Raw genomic sequence first — 19,460 nt, 5'->3', positions numbered from 1 at the left:
TAGTGACCAGGGCAAGCAAACAAGGTGTGACACAGCAGGAAGGGCGTGGAGTGGCATGGCATGGCATGGCATGGCATGGCAGTTTGCGCGGAAGGGTATGCATGAAGGGTGCTGTAGCTCTGCCAGCTCAACCAGGGAGCAATGGTATCCACTCAGCAGAAGGCTACGTCCTCTCTAAACTCTGCACCCTCCATGACTCATGCAGCTTCCCAGACAGAGCTCCGATGGGAACACACTGCTACCCAGGTGTCAGGCTGCAGGGCGTGCCCTACTCGTATGTCAGTATCAGATGTCAGTAGTGAGTGCACCTGTGGGAGATGTGCCCAGGTAGTGGAACTCCTCTGCTTAGTGACAGAGCTCTGGGGAGGAGGTGAGTAGGTTGGGGAGTAACAAGGAGTCCGAGAGAGAGATAGACTACTGGAACCGCACCCTACCTTCCCTGGGACAGACCTGTCATGCAGACAGGACACATGATACGGAGGATTCCCTATCCTCTCTCTACCCAGCAGAACATGGTGACTTAAGGAATAGGGGGCAATGGCAACAAGTTCCTGCCCGGTGCAGCAGGCGTGTCTCCTCCGTGACTACCCCGCTTTCCCAGGTGCCCTTGCATAATAAGTATGAGGCTCTGCAAGTTGAATCAAACAATGACGAGGACAATGGTTCATCTAGGTTGGTGTCGCCAAGGTTAAGTTGGCCTCTACTGTGTCAAAACCACTTCCATAAAGAAAATAAGACGAGTTATTGTCATAGGTGACTCTCTCCTGAGGGGAACATAAGGCCCGATACGCAGATGGGATCCACTTCTTAGGGAAGTCTATTGCCTCCCTGGGGCCCGGGTTAAAGATGTGATGAGAAAACTTTCTACCCTAGCATGCTTTTTCAGGTAGGCAGCAATGAAGTTGCAATAAGAAGTCCAAGGGCAATCAAGAGAGTCTTCAGGGCCTTGGGACAACTGATTAAGGGATCAGGAGCACAAGTGTTCTCCTCTGTCCTCCCAGTTGCAGGGGATGATGAGGGAAGAAACAGGCAGGCCCAGCAGATCAATACCTGGCTCTGAGCCTGGTGTCACCGACAGAATTTTGGGTTTTTTTGATCATGGGTCGGTCTACTCAACACCAGGCCTGCTGGTGACAGATGGGGTGCACCTGCCTCAAAGGTGGAAAAGGATCCTTGCGCAGGAGTTAGCAGGGCTCATTGAAAGAGCTTTAAACTAGATTTGAAGGGGGAAAGGGATAAAACCAGGCTCGCTAGAGATATGCCCGGGGGCAGCACGCCAATGTGTGAGGGACGGTGTGCTAGCAAGGTCCTTCGGTTTGCCATCTTAGTGGAGGTAGGGGATGGAGATCCACCCGGGCACTTGACCCAAGCTGGCCAACAGGCTTATTTCATACCATGAACGTCACATTCGATATAAATTAGAAAGTCTGATGAGAAGTTCTCTCTCTTCCTCGATGGCTGCAATCCTGAGAACTACTTGCCCCAGTGCCGGACCCCCGAGGCCTTCCCTTCCTCCCGAAGCTGTAGCGCTCGCAGTGTCCGGCATTTGCTGTCCACTGCTGGGAGTGCACAGCTTCCTACTGATATAATTGGCTGAGTATAATCTTTGTATATTTTATATTGGTATCGGGATCAATATTGGTTCTTCAGTGTTATTAATGTTAATTATTTAGTCTTATCCTATTAAATCTGTTTATATTTCAACCCTTGGGTTTCCTTGTGTTTTCCCCGATTCCCCTTTCCGGGTGGGGAGGGGTCATTGGGTGGTAGAATAATTGTCTAAACGACAATAAATGGCTGTGGGTTCCTCAAACTATAACACTTGGGCACAGCGATCATGAAATGGTAGTTTTCAATTCTTGGAGAAGTAAGGAGGGTGGTTAGCAGAACTGCTACCTTGGACTTCCTGAGGTCAGAATTTGGCCTGTTTAGAGGCCTGGTTGACAGAGTCCCTTGGGAGGTAGTCCTGAAGGGGAAAGGAGTCCAGGAAGGCTGGACGTTCTTCAAGAAGGAAATCTTTAAGGCGCAGGAGCAGGCCATCCCTATGTGCCGAAAGACGATCCAGTGGGGAAGAAGACTGGCCTGGCTGAACAGGGAGCTCTGGCTGGAACTCAGAATCACGGAATTGTAGGGGTTTGAAGGGACCTCTGGAGATCATCTAGTCCAACCCCCCTGCCAGAGCAGGTTCACCTAGAGCAGGCTGGACAGGAACACATCCAGGCGGGTTTTGAATATCTCCAGAGAAGGAGACTGCACGACCCCTCTGGGTGGCCTGTTCCAGTGCTCTGCCACCCTCAAAGTAAAGAAGTTCCTCCTCATGTTGAGATGGAATTTCCTGTGTTCTGACTTGCGTCCGTTGCCTCTCGTCTTGTCACCAGGCACCACTGAGAAGAGTTTGACTCCATCCTCTTGACACCTGCCCTTTAGATATTTATAAGCATTGATAAGATCCCCCCTCAGTCTTCTCTTCTCCAGGCTAAACTGACCCAGGTGTCTCAGCCTTTCCTCATAAGAGAGGTGCTCCAGTCCCTTGATCATCTTTGTAGCCCTCCGCTGGACTCTCTCCAGTAGTTCCCTGTCCTTCTTGAACCGGGGAGCCCAGAACTGGACACGGTACTCCAGATGCGGCCTCACCAGGGCAGAGTAGAGGGGGAGGGTGACCTCCCTTGACCTGCTAGCCACGCTCGTTTTAATGCACCCCAGGATGCCATTGGCCTTCTTGGCCACGAGGGCACATTGCTGGCTCATGGTCATCCTGTTGTCCACCAGGACTCCCAGGTCCCTTTCTGCAGAGCTGCTCTCCAGCAGGTCAACCTCCAACCTGTCCTGGTGCATGGGGTTATTCCTCCCCAGGTGCAGCACCCTACACTTGCCCTTGCTGAATTTCATTAGGTTCCTCTTTGCCCAACTCTCCAGCCTGTCCAGGTCTCGCTGTACAGCGGCACAGCCTTCTGGTGTGTCAGCCGCTCCTCCCAGCTTTGTGTCATCAGCAAACTTGCTGAGGGCACACTCTGTCCCCTCATCCAGGTCATTGATGAACATGTTGAACAAGACTGGACCCAGTGCTGGTCCTTTGATTGCAGTAGGATTTAGAATTGCATGAAAAATTTCTTTCTTGGTATGCTCCTAAGAAGTAGAGGTTCAATTCTAGATACCTAAACTTTCAAAAAAAGTACTTCTTGATATCTGGGAAAAATTTACCTCCTTCAGTGCTTAATTTCTTGACAGCTAAATTTAATAGTCAATTTCAGTGATGTGGCACTTGTGTTCTTGAGCTGGAAAACATTTCTGAAATCTCAGATTTTATGCTTGTTTTCATATGTGGATTTTATTTATCTTAAGGTGGATAAGAAACCCAGCCAGCATGGGTTTAGGAAGGGGAGGTCCTGCTTAACCAACCTGATCTCTTTCTATGACCACGTGACCCGCCTTCTGGATGCGGGGGAGGCTGTGGACGTTGTCTATCTGGACTTTGGTAAGGCCTTTGACACCGTCCCCCACAGCATTCTCCTGGAGAAGCTGGCGAATCATGGCATAGACAAGTGTCCTCTTCGCTGGGTTAAAAACTGGCTGGATGGCCGTGCCCAGAGAGTTGGGATTAATGGGGTGAAATCCTCTTGGTGGCCGGTCACCAGTGGTGTCCCTCAGGGCTCAGTTTTGGGGCCGGTTTTCTCTAATATCTTTATCAATGATCTGGATGAGGGGACTGAGTGCACCCTCAGTAAGTTTGCAGATGACACCAAACTAGGTGGGAGTGTTGATCTGCTTGAGGGTAGGAAGGCTCTACAGAGGGACCTGGACAGGCTGGATCGATGGGCCAAGGCCAACTGTGTGAGGTTTAATAAGGCCAAGTGCCGGGTCCTGCATTTCGGTCACAACAATCCCAAGCAACACTACAGGCTTGGGGCAGAGTGGCTGGAAAGCTGCCTGGGAGAAAAGGACCTGGGGGTGCTGGTGGACGGCCAGCTTAACATGAGCCAGCAGTGTGCCCAGGGGGCCAAGGCGGCCAACAGCATTCTGGCTTGTATCAGGAATAGCGTGGCCAGCAGGAGCAGGGAAGTGATGGTGCCTCTGTACTCGGCACTGGTGAGGCCTCACCTCGAGTACTGTGTTCAGTTCTGGGCCCCTCTGTACAGGAGGGACATTGAGGTGCTGGAGCACGTCCAGAGGAGAGCTACCAGGCTGGTGAGGGGTCTGGAGACCAGGTCATATGAGGAGAGGCTGAGGGAGCTGGGCATGTTTAGCTTGGAGAAGAGGAGGCTGAGGGGAGACCTCATTGCCCTCTACAACTACCTGAAAGGAGGGTGGAGAGAGGTGGGTGGTGGCCTCTTCTCCTAGGTGAATAATGACAGGACCAGAGGAAATGGTCTGAAGCTGCAGCAGGGGAGGTTTAGATTAGATGTTAGGAAGAATTACTTTACTGAAAGAGTGGTCAGGCGCTGGAACAGCCTGCCCAGGGAGGTGGTTGAGTCACCATCCCTGGAGGTATTTAAGAAACGTCTAGATGTGGCACTTCAGGGCATGCTCTGAAGGGTAGAGATTGTAGGTTGTTTGGTTGGACTCGATGATCTCAAAGGTCCTTTCCAACCATGAAGATTCTGTGATTCTGTGATTTATCTTAAGAATGTGATGTATACTTCTGTAAATGTTTGAGACAAACATTCTGCCCTTCATTGTAGGGTGCTTAGAATTTAACTTCAAAACTGATCTCTCTCCCAGTAATACAAAGGTTTTAAAGGTGTAGACGCTAGTGAAATATCTCCAAACTCTTGGTCCTTGAATTGGATATAGTGTGGTGTTCCCGTAATTTAGAGCAGTTGTCCAGGATCTCAGTGTCAAATGTAATAACTCTGCGCTTGGGTTTCCTGTTTGCAGGGTTTTTTTCATAGGATCATAGAATGTGTTGGGTTGGAAGGGACCTTTAAAGGTCATCTAGTCCAACCCCCCTGCAGTGAGCAGGGACATCTTCAACTAGAGCAGGTTGCTCAGAGCCTCATCAAGCCTGGCCTTGAATGTCTCCAGGGATGGGGCCTCCACCCCCTCTCTGGGCAGCCTGTTCCAGTGCCTCACCACTCTCACCGTAAAGAACTTCTTCCTAATGTCTAATCTAAACCTGCCCTGCTCTAGTTTAAACCCATTGCCCCTCGTCCTATCGCTACATGCCCTTGCAAACAGCCCCTCCCCAGCTTTCTTTTTCCATAGAAGGTGGAAAAATCCTTGGCTTTTTTGTTCAAGTCTGTTGACAGATGGGTGCTGTAATGCTGACAAAAACACACTTAACTTCCATGCCTTGTATCTCCCACAGTAACCATCTATGTAAGCATAAGGATGCTACAGACTAAGCTAAAAACTATTCTATATTTCTGAGGAAATAATATGGGTTTTGTACTTTACCTACAATAAAATTTTTGAAACACAAATAAGTGCTTTGTGACTTGGGGGGAGGGTAAGAATCCTATGCTTTCATGCTCTCTCTACTGGTGTGTTCATTACAATTTTCTAATGTAGTATGTGAGTTCTGAAAATTAGTCTTGTGAGACGATATTCTTCAGAAGTTAGGAGTGTGGTCATTGAGCCCCTGAAACTTATAATACTAAGCAAGTTCATTAAAATACTATTTTATAATACCAACTCTAATGAAGTTCTTACTGCTGCCTTTACCCAACCCCCTGTTATAGATTGTGGCCCAATAATTGACAGGAACCAGTCCAATTAATCAAATTAGTTTATTAAGCAAGCGGCAGCAAGCAAAACAGCGCTGGGCGGCCGGGGAGTCTTTGCTCCGCCAACGGCGCACACCCACTTCCCGAAAGTAGTTGATTATATACTCTTCTGGTTCCCGTATATGTGTCAATCCTGGTATATTCCGTGTCTGAGCAACGTGTTGCTAGGGGGTCGGTCTTGTCCCGCCTCCTGATGGTGGTGGGGCTGAAGGCTCCTCATCTTTATCAGTGTCCTTGGGGAGACTCTTTTCAGCTTATCTCACAACTTAGCTCTTCCCTTTGAAGTGTTAAAACACACCAGATGCCTGTGATTTAGGCCTTGAGGTATCAAAGTGCACCAGATAACACGCTGGATGCCTACGATTCAAGTATGTGAAGAGTCGAAACAGTGTAAGTTTTCACCAGCCTTTAAGAAAGCCTGATTTGATTAACAAACATGATTCTATTTATTACACCCCTGAACTGGAAGACAGGGATGGGGAGCAGAATGAAGCCCCCATAATCCAAGGGGAGATGGTTAGCGACCTGCTACACCGCTTAGACACACGCAAGTCTATGGGGCCAGATGGGATCCACCCTAAAGGTACTGAGAGAGGTGGTGGAAGTGCTCACCAAGCCACTTTCAACCATTTATCAGCAGTCCTGGCTAACCAGGGATGTCCCAGTTCACTGGAAGTTAGCAAATGTGACGCCCATTTACAAGAGGGGCTGGAAGGAGGATCCGGGGAACTACAGGCCTGTCAGTCTGATCTCAGTGCCTGGGAAGGTCATGGAGCAGTTCATTTAGGCTCATGGGGTGTAACACAGAGTAATTTACAGAGGCATGCAATAAACATATATATAGAAAAAGGAATAAACATAACTCTACAATAGTGCTTTGAATCAGGTGTCCCATTCCTCTTGTCAGGAAATTAAACCGCTCAGCCAGCCAGGCACCACCAGTAGGTTGTTTCGTTTGGTGTGTTAAGTCCCAGTGAATGCTGAATGTCGTGTTCCACGCTGGCTGTTTCATCATTTATGTTGAAGCAACACATTCCTTCAAAGTTAAAGCCGCATTTCTGGTGTTGAGGGAGGAAATAGTCCACCATCAGTTGATATTGTAATATTCATTGGCATACAGCCGTTACCTACTCAGAAAAGATAGCATGAAAGACATTTATATGAAAATCACTTAGCATAGTATACTTCTATAATACAGCTGCTGGGGTTGATGCACCACTGAAAACAAGTTATCTAAAGATCTGCAGCTGTTAATCTTCCCTTAATATGAAAGGCAGATGAGTTGGTTACAGTAGAGGCTAACAGAATCGAAGTATTTACCTGTTGATTTTTGTGGAGATGTATCCAGGGTGTGTGCTTGTAGTACTAGACTACAAAGCACAATGAGCCAACCTGTGATAGGGGAGGAAAACAGCAGTGACATCTCCTTCCAGTGATAAAGAAGCATTGCTCCAGCTCCAGCTATTATTACTCCATATTTGATAACCTGATGTGGGGTAACTGCCCAAACAGATTGGAGAGCTATGGCTTCTGCTTTTTCAGATTGAACTTCAATTTGATGTTGGGTTTGCGACACCAGTAACACCGTTCCAGTGCTATCTCCTCTAGATATGGCACAGGTATTTGTCGAGGTCACCCGAAATACAAGAACTCGAGAATCTGATATTAACAAAGGATGTAAAGTAAGAGAAGTTGGCTTATGATATATAGGGGAACCTTGTAATGCCTTGGACCAAAATCCTACAGGTTCTTTCTGATTTTTCATCCCAGTCATCTGCCACAATCCTGAGACTGTATCATCTGGAATTGTTACTTCTCATTCAAAAGGATATCCTTGCTTAGGAGTGTATAATTGTGCATGCTCAGTCAAAGCATTTTTGCAGTCACCAAAGGCTTCTTGTTGCTGCTTGGTCCCCTGCCAGACAGCTTTCTTCCTAGTTAATTTCTGCAGAAGGCACGTTAATATCGCTAAATGTGGGATAAAAGTCCTCCAGTACCCAAAAAGTCCCAAAAAGATCTGTAACTGTTTTACGGTGATTGGTAAAAGAAATCGCTGGACTGTTTGCTGTACCTGATTTGATATTTCTCTAATCCGTCCATGCCAAACTCTTCCCCAAAATCGTACAGTAGCACTAGGGCCCTGTATTTTCTTTGGATTAATTGCCCACCCTCGGTCCTGCAAATGCACTTTCAGCAATTCAGCAGCTGCTTCACTTTCTTGTTGTGACTCTGCCATAATCAAGAGATCATCAGTATAATGGTAAACAGTAACAGTACCCGACCATAGTGCAACATCAGCTGCTATCATTAGGTGGCAAATGGAGGGACTGTGTTTGTATCCCTGAGGCAATACTTGTAAAGTATATTGCTTTTGTTCCCGGGTCATGTCTTGCATTGAGGTGTCAGGCAGGGCAGGGGGTGGGCGCGGAGTTGGTGGTGGGGCTGGGGGCGGTCGGCTTTTTTGCATAAATGCTAACTTTTGCCACCGGGGAAACATTTCTGATGTTGTGATCCCACCTATTTCCAATCGTGGGATAACAGCTTGTACAAAATCATTCCGCTTTTGTTTTCTGGTCACCCGTGCTGTACCTCCTTTCTGTTTTGTCGGCTTTCCTTTATTCACCACGCACACAGAGGGTCCTGAAATCACAGACTGAGTTTCCCTCAAGGTATTTCCTAGGGCACCTACAGTACCCATAGCATTTGTCACTGCTGGTATAATCAAGGGATTTAGTGAGGCAGGCGCTCCTCTCAAAAACTGCATTTTGATACTTCTCATATACGGTATATCGTATACGATACGTCACCGCTACAGTGTCCGGATTGCATCCTGTAACCAACACATGAGCCATCCCCATCTACTGCACCAAATTAATACCTTTCTCGGTTGCACACCAGTTTCCGAGGGACAAAACTAATTCAACAAGTTCTGAATATGCTGTTAAAACTGCTGCACGCAGCCCCTGATACAACACAGGTGCAATAATATAATGTCTTGCCTGTCAGGACCTCTGACATTTTGCAGCTGAGCATATCCTGGTATCTGATCATGAATGGGGATAGGGCTTAATAAATCTTTTTCACCTACTGATAAATGAATAGCTGCAGCTCCACTATCCCAAGCTGGCAGAATCCACGCCAGTATGCCTTCCCCACTCTTTTGCTGATAACTCTCTAAAAATTCCCTTAACTCTTTCGGAGTGTCAGTACGCGTGATCTGCACTTCCCTGTCTGCTCGTTCCTGCTCCCCCCTCACTTGAATGAGGGGTCATGCTTCCACCACCTCCCTGCTTTTTAAGTCCGCATCAAATTCAAACTCAGTCTCAGAGCCAGAGGGTTCACTCCAAATATTTTCATCCCATTCCTCGGGATCCCATGACTGTTTTGTGGTGAGAGCACGAACTTGGGAAATCGAAAGCTTACTTTTCCCATATTTTCCCTTTGTTTATTAACGATATGCGCTACCAACCGTTCTATATTATCTTGCAGCTCATGGCACTGCTCTTCTTGAACAGTAATTACTTCTTGTGTGATCACCTTTTCATCTTGTAAACTCCTGTATTCCTTTTCCAACTCTCTCACTTTACTATGTAATGCAACAGCTTCAAGGTCAAGAGCTCTAAGTCCAGTAGTTAACAGACATCCCAATCTCCCTGCTATTTTGCGAGAAGAATCCAATGCCACTTTCCATGGCAACCCAGGCATAGCCATTTCAATTGTCTGGGGGGTAATCTCCACCCTGTCATCTATTTCAGGCCATGCCTCCGTCGGAGCCAATTTAGACAGGAAAGTGGCCATGGGGTTCCAGTGCTAAGTGCTGGGCCATCCCGAAATAGGGGGAGTCACCATAGTGGGCTCCCCAGTTCCCAACTTTTCTATCAGCCATGGCATGGGTGTTCCCGGAACTGCTGACTACGCCAAATGTGTGAGCCAATGCAGGCAGAACGCAAGAACAACCACAAAACCATGGATGAAAGACAAAGAACAAGTTTAATCTCAATACCTCACGACTCACGGAATCTCCGAAGCAATACCTGGGCAGAGGCGTGCAAGCAGGGGACGCAGGCACCGCGGAGTGAGAGAGTCATTGTCAGCGAGAGAGTGAGAGCTCAGACTCCCTGTTCTTGCTGGTATTTCAAGGGTTCAAGCAGGCCTAGTTTTCCCACTGTGCTTTGATCTTCTTCAACAACAGGCCAGGATTCTCAAGCGGCTAGATAAGGTGTCCCTGAGTCCATCACAGACTTCTGTCATCTAAGTGCAGATGTTCTACTTGCAAGCACATAAGACTGAACAACAATTAGTGTGATATATGTGTTTCCCATACCCCAGGTGTGAGTCCCTTGAGCGTGTTTACAATCCTCCTCGCCCATCTTCCGTTACTTTCCCACACAGAGTAAATGTAATTTGCAATTTTATTTTTATATATAAATATATATATACACACACAGAGTTTGTATACTAGTACTGCTTGTTTCTGTATACTTCTAGGCAAATAACAATAAATCTATGGATAGAGGAAAAGCTGTAGAGGATATCAGAGGGGAGGGAAAGTCGTGCTTGATTTGGGGTCTGTCAACTGATAAATCCATCACTGAAATATGCTGCTCTTTGTGGTTGTCAGTTGTAAATAATTTTTGTGTTCGCAGAGCTAGTTTACTATAATCTCTCTTCCCAGATGTCAGATGTTACTACTCCTACTAAATCCTAGTGTTAGGGAAAAAAGTTCTTAGTAATTGATATGCCAGATGAGTCTGTAGGATACTTTCATGCAGATTTGGCATTTGAGTGGCTGAATTTTCATACACTCCCCCCTGTTATTTAGGAGATATTAATTAATTAACATTGATTGGGGGAGGGGGATGTACAAAAGACTTGCATAGGGTCACCCATTCTATTCATATGATGAGAATTAGGGAATCTAAATAACAGACCTGCCTCATCCAACTTGTTAGTGACAAAACCATTATACTACTTCAGCTGAAATGTATATCGGCAATTCTGAACTGAGTTATGGAAATCAAAATATTACGTACCAAGAAATCCCTTCAATTGACATATTTCATAGAATCCTAGAATGGTTCAGGTTGGAAGGGACCTTAAAGATCATCTAGTCCCAACCCCCCAGCCATGGGCAGGGACACCTCCCACTAGACCAGGCTGCTCAAAGCCCCATCCAGCCTGGCCTTGAACACTTCCAGGGATGGGGTATCCAGAGCTTCTCTGGGCAGCCCGTTCCACTGCCTCACCACCCTCACAGTAAAGAATTTCTTCCTAATATCTAATCTAAATCTCCCCTCTTTCAGTTTGAAACTGTTACCCCTTGTCCAATTGCTACACTCCCTCATAAAGAGTCCCTCCCCATCCCTCCTGTAGGCCCCATTCAGGTACTGGAAGGCTGCTATAAGGTCTCCTCGGAGCCTTCTCTTCTCCAGGCTGAACAACCCCAACCCTCTCAGCCTGTCCTCATAGCAGAGGTGCTCCAGCCCTCTGATCATCTTCGTGGCCCTCCTCTGGACCCATTCCAACAGGTCCATGTCCTTCTTGTGCTGAGGGTTCCAGAGCTGGACACAGTACTCCAGGTGGGGTCTCATGAGAGCAGAGCATAATCTGTGCTCTGAGCATACATGCTGTTTTTTTCCTTCTTTTGCCTTTATGCTGAAAAAAACAAATATAGTTCTATTTTCTTGTCTCGATATTGTGTCTTCCTCCTTACCCTGATAGCATGATTGTACTATTATCACTAAAACTAGTATGATGACTGACAATTTGTAGGCCTTGCTGGTTTTAATCCATCATTTAACCTTTCTTGTGTGAAACACTCCAAAATAATTAGAACAGTATCATACAAAGTATTCACCGAACTTGCACATTATTTTTCATAAGTGTGTTCTGACCTAAGAAAGAAAACACACTGAATATATTATTTTTTTTTGTAAGCAAAACACTTGGAATGGTGAGTAGTTGTAGCTGATGACTAATCAGAAGAATGTTCTTTAAATGAAACCTGCAACTGAGCTGTTGGTGACCTGTGCAGTGAGGTGTGGGGGCAATCAGTTCCTAACTGGTAGGCTGTGATGCATTTCTCAAATATACTGGTAGTCTGTAAAGGCTATTATAGTGTGTTCTGGATGTGTCAGTTTGGATCTGTCGTGGTGTGACAGGATCAAAAAAAGCTACCTGTGTTTTATTTGCTATATGAAAGAACAAAGTAGTGGTTTAGGATTGGTTCACTAAACTGTTATTAAAAAGGCAGACATTCAGAAGTCATACTGAAATATTTTGAAGTGATTTAGCAGTTTCTCATTATAAATTGCTCAAATACTAAACTCTAGTGCTGTCAACAGAATTACCCTCAAAATAAGTCATCTTACATACATCCTTCTAACAAGGAATTTCCATTCTTCCTTAACAGTATGGCTTATTGTTACTTAGTATGTCAGAAGCACATTACAAAGCTGACTTTTAGATAAACAGCTATAACAGTTGAGTGGATCAACTGGTAGTATAAATGTTTCTCCCAGATATCATTAAAAGAGTGTGAATGTCTCCCTGAGTTAGTGTATTGGGTTTGCGTGGCAAGGTTTTGGTGGCGTGGGGGGCTACAGGGGTGGCTTCTGTGAGAAGCTGCTAGAAGCAGTGTTGGATAGAGCCAATGCCAGCTGGCTCCAAGATGGACTCGCTGCTGGCCAAGGCTGAGCCAGTCAGTGACGGTGGTAGAGACTCTGGGAAAACATATTTAATAAGGGGGGAAAAAAACCCCTGTGCAACAGCAATTGCAGCTGGACAGAGGAGTGAGAATATGTGAGAAACAACCCTGCAGACACCAAGGTCAGTGAAGAAGGAGGGGGAGGAGGTGCTCCAGGTGCCAGAGCAGAGATTCCCCTGCAGTCTGGTGAAGACCATGGTGAGGCAGGCTGTCCCCCTGCAACCCATGGAGGTTAACGGTGGAGCAGATATCCACCTGCACCCTGTGGAGGACCCCATGTTGGAGCAGGTGGATGGGCCCAAAGGAGGCTGTGAGCTGGAGCAGGCTCCTGGCAGGACCTGGAGGGAGAAGCCCATGCTGGAGCAGGTTTGCTGGCAGGACTCGGACCCTGTGGTGGGACCCACACTGGAGCAGTCTGTTCCTGAAGGACTGCACCCCATGGAAGGGACCTATGCTGGAGCAGTTCATGAAGAATTGCAGCCTGTGGGAAGGACTCATGTTGGGGAAGTTTGTGGAGAACTGTCTCCTGTGGGAGGGACCCCATGCTGGAGCAGGGGAAGAGTGTGAAGGGTCCTTCCCCTGAGGAGGAAGGAGTGTCAGAGACAACGTGTGATGAACTGACCCCAACCCCCATTCCCCATCCCCCCTCTGCCACTCTGGGGGAGAGGAGGTAGAGAAAATCGGGAGTACAGTTAAACCCAGGAAGAAGGGAGGGGTGGGGGGAAGGTGTTTTAAGATTTGGTTCTATTTCTCATTACCCTTCTCTGATTTGATTGGTAATAACTTAAACTAATTTCCCCAAGTCAAGTCTGGTTTGCCTGTGATAGTAATTGGTGAGTGTGATCTCTCCCTGTCCTTATCTCGACCCACGAGCCTTTCGTTATGTTTTCTCTCCCCTGTCCAGCTGAGGAGAGGAGTGATAGAATGGCTTTGGTGGGCACCTGGTGTCCAGACAGGGTCAATCCACCACAGTTAGCCAGAGCAACATGGGAGGAGTGAGTAGGTGGCTCAGTCCAACATATAGTATAAAAAGTAGACAACTAACAAAAGAATTTTGAAGGGAGCAACAGGCTTGAGCTGTCTCAACTCATGTATTCCTTCTCGGTGATTGGGGATGCCCAGCATTGTGTCGTTGAGCACATTATTGAGACCAGTAATGGGGATCACATTGGTATTGTGATTGAACTGTGTATTGCAATTGCTATATTTTGCTAAGTGAAACTTAAACTTGTACTGTGATTTGGGTATATTGCTGGATCACTCTGCTAAATCAGAAATCCCATGTAACATCAACTGTCTTCAAAAAAGTAAATTTGATATTAAACATCACGCCCACCATGCATGGAATATATAAAAGAGCCTGGTCAGAGAGCATTGGACTCTGGGAGCTATGGATTGGAAATCTGAAAAAACACCCACATATAAAATATATAGAGATGTTATGAAATATTTGCAACTTCCTGGATGACAAGTCAACAGCTTACCAGAAAAGGGTATTTTAATTAAGTGCTGATGTTTTCCGTGTGTGTGTGGTTGGGTTTTTTTTGTTGTTTGTTTAGTATAAAAGTATAATGCTGGATTACAGTTGATTCTCTCTAAACCATAATCTCTCATCTCATCTGGAGAAAAAAAAGTTAATTTCTCTTGCATGTGTGCACAGTCCTTGTGAGACTGAATATGGAAGTGTATTTTAAACTATAGTGAAATATTTTTGATGTCTTTGGCATAAAAAATGTTGTTTGTTCTAGTAAAATAGTTAGGCAAGCTAATTGCTTCCTATTTTTTCTTCAAATGTGTTTTAAACCTTGAATATTGTTCCTCTGGTACTGTTCAGCATTACTGTGTATATAATGGGTAGATTTCAGGAAGAGATGAAATATGGAAAAAATTATGTTCCTTTAAATGGATATTTAAGTTTAATTTCACAAATTCTTATTGCTTCCTGACTGAATGTGTAAAAAGTTAGTTCTTCCAAATATAGCACAGATCTTTCAAAAAACTACAAATTGCCAAATACTGGCTTAAACTAGAAACGCCGGGAACTAGTAGTTAATTTTGTTTGTGTCTCTATTGCTCTTTATTCCTAGGAATATTCCTCTGCATTGATCTAATATTCCTAGGAGTTAGTGGATGTGATTCATGGAAGAATTGGCAGTGTTAGTAGATATAAATCCACGTTTAAGCATAGCACTTGTACTGTACCTCAAGGCATATCCTTGTATATTCAGTTGTTCAGTAAGTCACGAACGTAAGGTACGCCTTTTCCCACAGCTGGGTCACTAGTTAGGGGCATTCCTCTGTTTTTTAACTTTTTGTCAAAATTAACAGTAGGTTCCAAAGCTGCTGTTGGGAAGAAAAAAAGTGAAAGGGAGAAGGCCACCAATGATTGACAGATTCCAGAGAACATGATTACAGCAATCACATTTCTTAAGGAAACCAGGCTAAAAGGATGAGTTGACCTAACCTGTTGGTTTAGCCATGTGCAGCATTGAAATGAATGGATTAATTAGGAGAAATGTTTGCTGTCCAGAAACATTAGTGTGAAATAGTTGATCTGTAATTCTTCAAAATTTTAGGTGATAACCCTAGGTGTCTGTAACTTAAATCTTGGAAAAGACTTTAAAGCATTGTCCTCCCATATCTCCTCAGTCTAGAGGAATGCGATTACTAAATGTTTCAGGAATCTGAATTTAGGTGTAGCGAATCACCAATGACTTTTGCAGATCTTCTATAAACTAATAGCTTAACAAATTGGTAGTTTGAGTGTTGCAATAGGATGTGGGTTTTTTGCCTTTTCAGTGTTAAGAATTTTTCTACAGTTTTTTTAATGTATCTGTAGAAAAGGAGTTCTGATATATGGGTGTGAAGCATTTTGGTTTGTTTTCTAACAAATGGAAGTAGTTGGTTTGTGCTTTACCTTTGGTGAAGGTAGTGCAGTTTCTTCTGCTTTCAGGCAGGGTTTTTAAAGTAGTAGTCATTCTTCCCTATACTAAGCAAAGTTGAGGTCTTTTTATGAAGTTTTTCTATGTGTATCTGTCTGTGGATGACTTTGATCTGATACAGAACTTGCATTGAGAATATGAGGAAAAGTATGAGCCTTAATATTTGTCTGTCTTCTTGCCTACCTGCCCTCTGTTTACTGAATGTGTCCAGAATAACAGAAGATGAAGAGACTTCTCACTGAGCATGAAAGAAAAAATATTTTGTTCACTTCAGTTTTTATTTTAACCAGGTCTCAAATCAGACTATACTTTCTGGTTTGTTTTTCAGAGTGTTATAATTGAAAGTGCTTCTCCTATATTTGAGGAAGAACATATTGGTGATTGGATGGTGGATTAATAAGTAGCTGTTATATTACAAGAGTAAGAAGATATATTGGGAGTGTGGAAGAACCGGATTTTCACCCTAGTCTAGCAGCTTTGCTGCTCACTTAAACACAGATGAATGAAGACCCCATTTGGAAAATCGCCAGGTCAGCGGTCCAGAGCTGATGCAGGTGAGGTGTTACTGAATTTGGGGGTTTTGTTTGTTGTTTTTTAGTGGGTAAAAAAATGTCATTATTTTATAGATTTTCTTATGTACTCATGGCTTTATGAAGGTGTTACTGTTTGTGGTTGTGGGGTTTTTTTTGTCTTTTTTTTTAAGGTAAGAATTATTGCTTTCATTATAGAAACTGGAATTGAAAGGATATACATAAATTTAATTAAACTGTACAAACTTACATATAAGAAGTTGTACTGGTTTTGGCTGGCATTCACCATATATTTATAACTTGCTGTAAAATTTTTAATGATTTTATAGAAATTGATCAGATAGTAATTGTGAAAGAGCATCTCAAAAACACTTCAGAAAGGTTTTTCTAAATGTACACAGAGATTATTGCTACATTGTGTGTTTTGTAAATTGAAATAACTAGTCAAAGTATTTTAAAGAATTATTTATTTGAAGAAACTCAAAATATGAGTAACCACTTAGCCTTTTATGACTGGTTAGGCTAATTTGAAGTTTTGCAGCTCAATAGACTAATGAATGTCAGTAAATATTGTCGACTCTGTAGTAAGGATTATCAGCAATGACACAACAAAAAATCAAGTTACCAGTCAAGAATTGTTTGTATGCTGGTATTTGGTCTTGTATAAACTAAGCCAGACTGGTTTAGCTGTGCATTGTTTGGATTAGTGTGCAAGACAGGGACTAGAAATTATCAATTGCAAGTTAAAAATTCTACAGTCCAGCATTTTGTGGATGAATGCTGTTCATTCATTCCTCTGTTTAATTATTTGATTTTTAGTTGAATTTAGCTGAGTAATGTAACTTTCTTGGTAGTTGTTTTCTCTCTTCTGGAATTACTTCATGTTCTTTGGCAGGGGGAAATGATGCCACTCAAACCAGGACAACTGCAAAACTCGCTAGTGACCTGCACAGCGAAAAACTTTGTAAACAAATGGTGCAGCACATCATCTAACCCTGACCATCGTCTATTGGTGCTTTCCAAACAACCTCATGAAATCAAATCAGTTTAACATAAAATTGGGAAAGCTCAATTAATTTTTAAAATACTCAAGTGATAGTCCATTGTGGTGCTTTTAAATACCCAATTAATTCAGAAGTGAAGCAACTGATATTGGAAGATTCTCTTTGAAACCTTTTGGTTTCAAAACCAGACTTCAAAAGCATTTTTACTTGTGACTAGCTTGCATTAATGTTAGTTTGCTATCACTCATTTGAAACACCTAGCGATTTCAAAGATAGTTCCTGAAAGCATTTTTAATAGATGGTTTTAAAGAAGAAACCCAGTGCAGAGTTTTAGACATTTGCTTCAATGACTTTTCATTCAGCAAACTGATATGGTATCTTCTTGATACCACCAGAGTATTTGTGGAAGGAGAATTTCATTTGTAATAGAAAAGAAAGTAGGCTTTGACCTGGTACTTAATATCAGTATGGTTGACTTCTAAACATTAATCTAATTGTGATATGCAATGAACGATAGCATTACAGCAGATTTGAGGTATCACAGTGTGAACTTTATGTAGAGGGTGATTTTTGTGAATGAAAATAGGTATTTTTACTTTACGTGTTGAGTAGAAATTTTCACTATTTCTCCTCTTAAAAAAAGAAAAGGCTTATTTTAGATGTTCACACTTTCCATTGTTATTTTATTATATTTTATACTATAATTAGCATCTTCATTTTGCACCATGCAAAATCATTATTATTGATACTCAGATTTCTTTAGATGACATTTTTGCTTTTTAATATCCCTACACAACAGTTAATATTTAGGACTTTTTTCTGTATGAAGTTTGTTTAATCTTAACTGAGGAGTCCTTAATTTATCCTCATATCTGATTAATGTAGTATCACTGTCTTTTTGATACATGTCTCCAAGTCGTATACGTTTGGTCAGTCTCAACTCTTGACATAGTTAGTCATTGTCTAGCCTTGGGTGTTGTCAGCTTTCAATATCTGGATATATATTCTTGAATATATATATATTCTGACCTTGCTGTTGTTGCTTCTTCTGCTGATCATATTTCATGGGCTGTGGGTAGTTGGCCTTTATTACTTTTTGGAAAAAAACTTATATGGGATGGACTTATCTGCTGTATGTTTCCTAATTATAGATACATATTAGGAAAGAGTGTATCAGGTAGCCTATTAGGTTGGTTATTAGGAGACTGCATAACCAACTCTATAATCTTTTTGTGTGTGTGTATGTATTGGGGTTTTCATTATGTAGCGATTAACATCATACAGCTCAAAACTGAGTATTCTCACACAAGGTTAAAATTCCTTGATGTGCACATTGAGCTTCTCCATTCTTCAGCATCACCCACCAAGTACATCCAGGTCCTTGAGCAAAAGCAATCCCACAAATGGGTTTGCCTTTGCCTGAAGTAGGAAAAAAACAGTTTTCCCTAATATATTCCTTTTGTGCACCACAGGGACTTTGTCCCCTTCTATATGTATCTGAAATATGTAAAAGGTCTGATGGAGCAGGACCAGCTCGATTGATGGATCCAATGGTGTTAACTAACCAGGTAGCTTGTGCTAAATGCTTGTCCCAATTTTTAAAAGATCCACCACCCATTGCTTTCAGGGTAGTTTTTAATAATCCATTGTATTGCTCAATTTTCCCAGAAGCTGGTGCACGATAGGGGATATGATATACCCACTCAATGCCATGTTCTTTGGCCCAATTACTTATAAGACTGTTTTTGAAACGAGTCCCCTTGTCTGACTCAATTCCTTCTGGAGTACCATGTCGCCACAAGACTTGCCTTTCAAGGCCCAGGATGGTATTCCGGGCAGTGGCATGGGGTACGGCCTAGGTTTCCAACCATCCGGTGCTTCTTTCCACCATTGTAAGCACGTAGCGCTTACCCTGGCAGGTTTGTGGGAGTGTGATATAGTCAATTTGCCAGGCCTCCCCATACTTATATTTCAGCCGTCATCCTCCATACCACAAAGGTTTTAACCATTTAGCTTGCTTGATTTAGGTGCATGTTTCACAATCGTGGATAACCTGCACAGCAGCGCCCATGGTTAGATCCACCCCTTGGAGCCCATTTATATGTTGCATCTCTTCCTTGATGACCTGACGTGTCATGGGCCCACCGAGCTAAAAACAGTTCACCTTTATGTTCCCAGTCCAAATCTGTCTGGAAGATCTTAGCAGCCTGGTCCACTTGCTGATTGTTTTGATGTTCCTCAGTGGCTTGACTCATGGGTATGTGGGCATCTACATGGCGTACTTTCACAACTAGTTTTCCTAGCTGGTCAGCAATGTCTTGCCACAATTCAGCAGCCCAGATGGTTTTACGCCTGTGCTGCCAGTTGCTCTGCTTCCACTGCTTTAACCATCCCCACAGAGCATTGGCCACCATCCATGAGTCAGAGATAGAGTATTGGCCACTTTTCTCATTCAGCAATGTCTAAAGATTTCTTTCTCAGTTGGGGTATAGTTGGCCTCAGAGCCTTTATAGCCTCGACTCCAGAATCCTAGGGGTCGACCTCGAGTCTCCCCT

The 19,460-nt window shown here is 43.8% G+C and overlaps 1 protein-coding gene across 2 annotated transcripts in view; it reads left to right on the top strand.

Annotated features, from left to right (window-relative positions):
* The window catches only part of LOC141735535 (spindlin-Z), a 102,203-nt gene that overhangs the window by 42,164 nt on the left and 40,579 nt on the right, over positions 1-19,460 (top strand). For both annotated transcript variants that reach the window (XM_074568493.1, XM_074568494.1), the window contains exon 2: positions 15,700-15,925. In XM_074568493.1, the coding sequence (XP_074424594.1) occupies positions 15,874-15,925 (52 nt within the window). In that variant the 5' untranslated portion in view covers positions 15,700-15,873. The remainder of the gene's footprint in view (positions 1-15,699; positions 15,926-19,460) is intronic.

Source organism: Larus michahellis, chromosome W (genome assembly GCF_964199755.1).
Source record: "Larus michahellis chromosome W, bLarMic1.1, whole genome shotgun sequence".
Taxonomy (NCBI): domain Eukaryota; kingdom Metazoa; phylum Chordata; class Aves; order Charadriiformes; family Laridae; genus Larus; species Larus michahellis.
The sequence above is the reverse complement of the archived record's forward strand: the minus strand, read 5'-3'. Positions and strand labels throughout refer to the sequence as shown.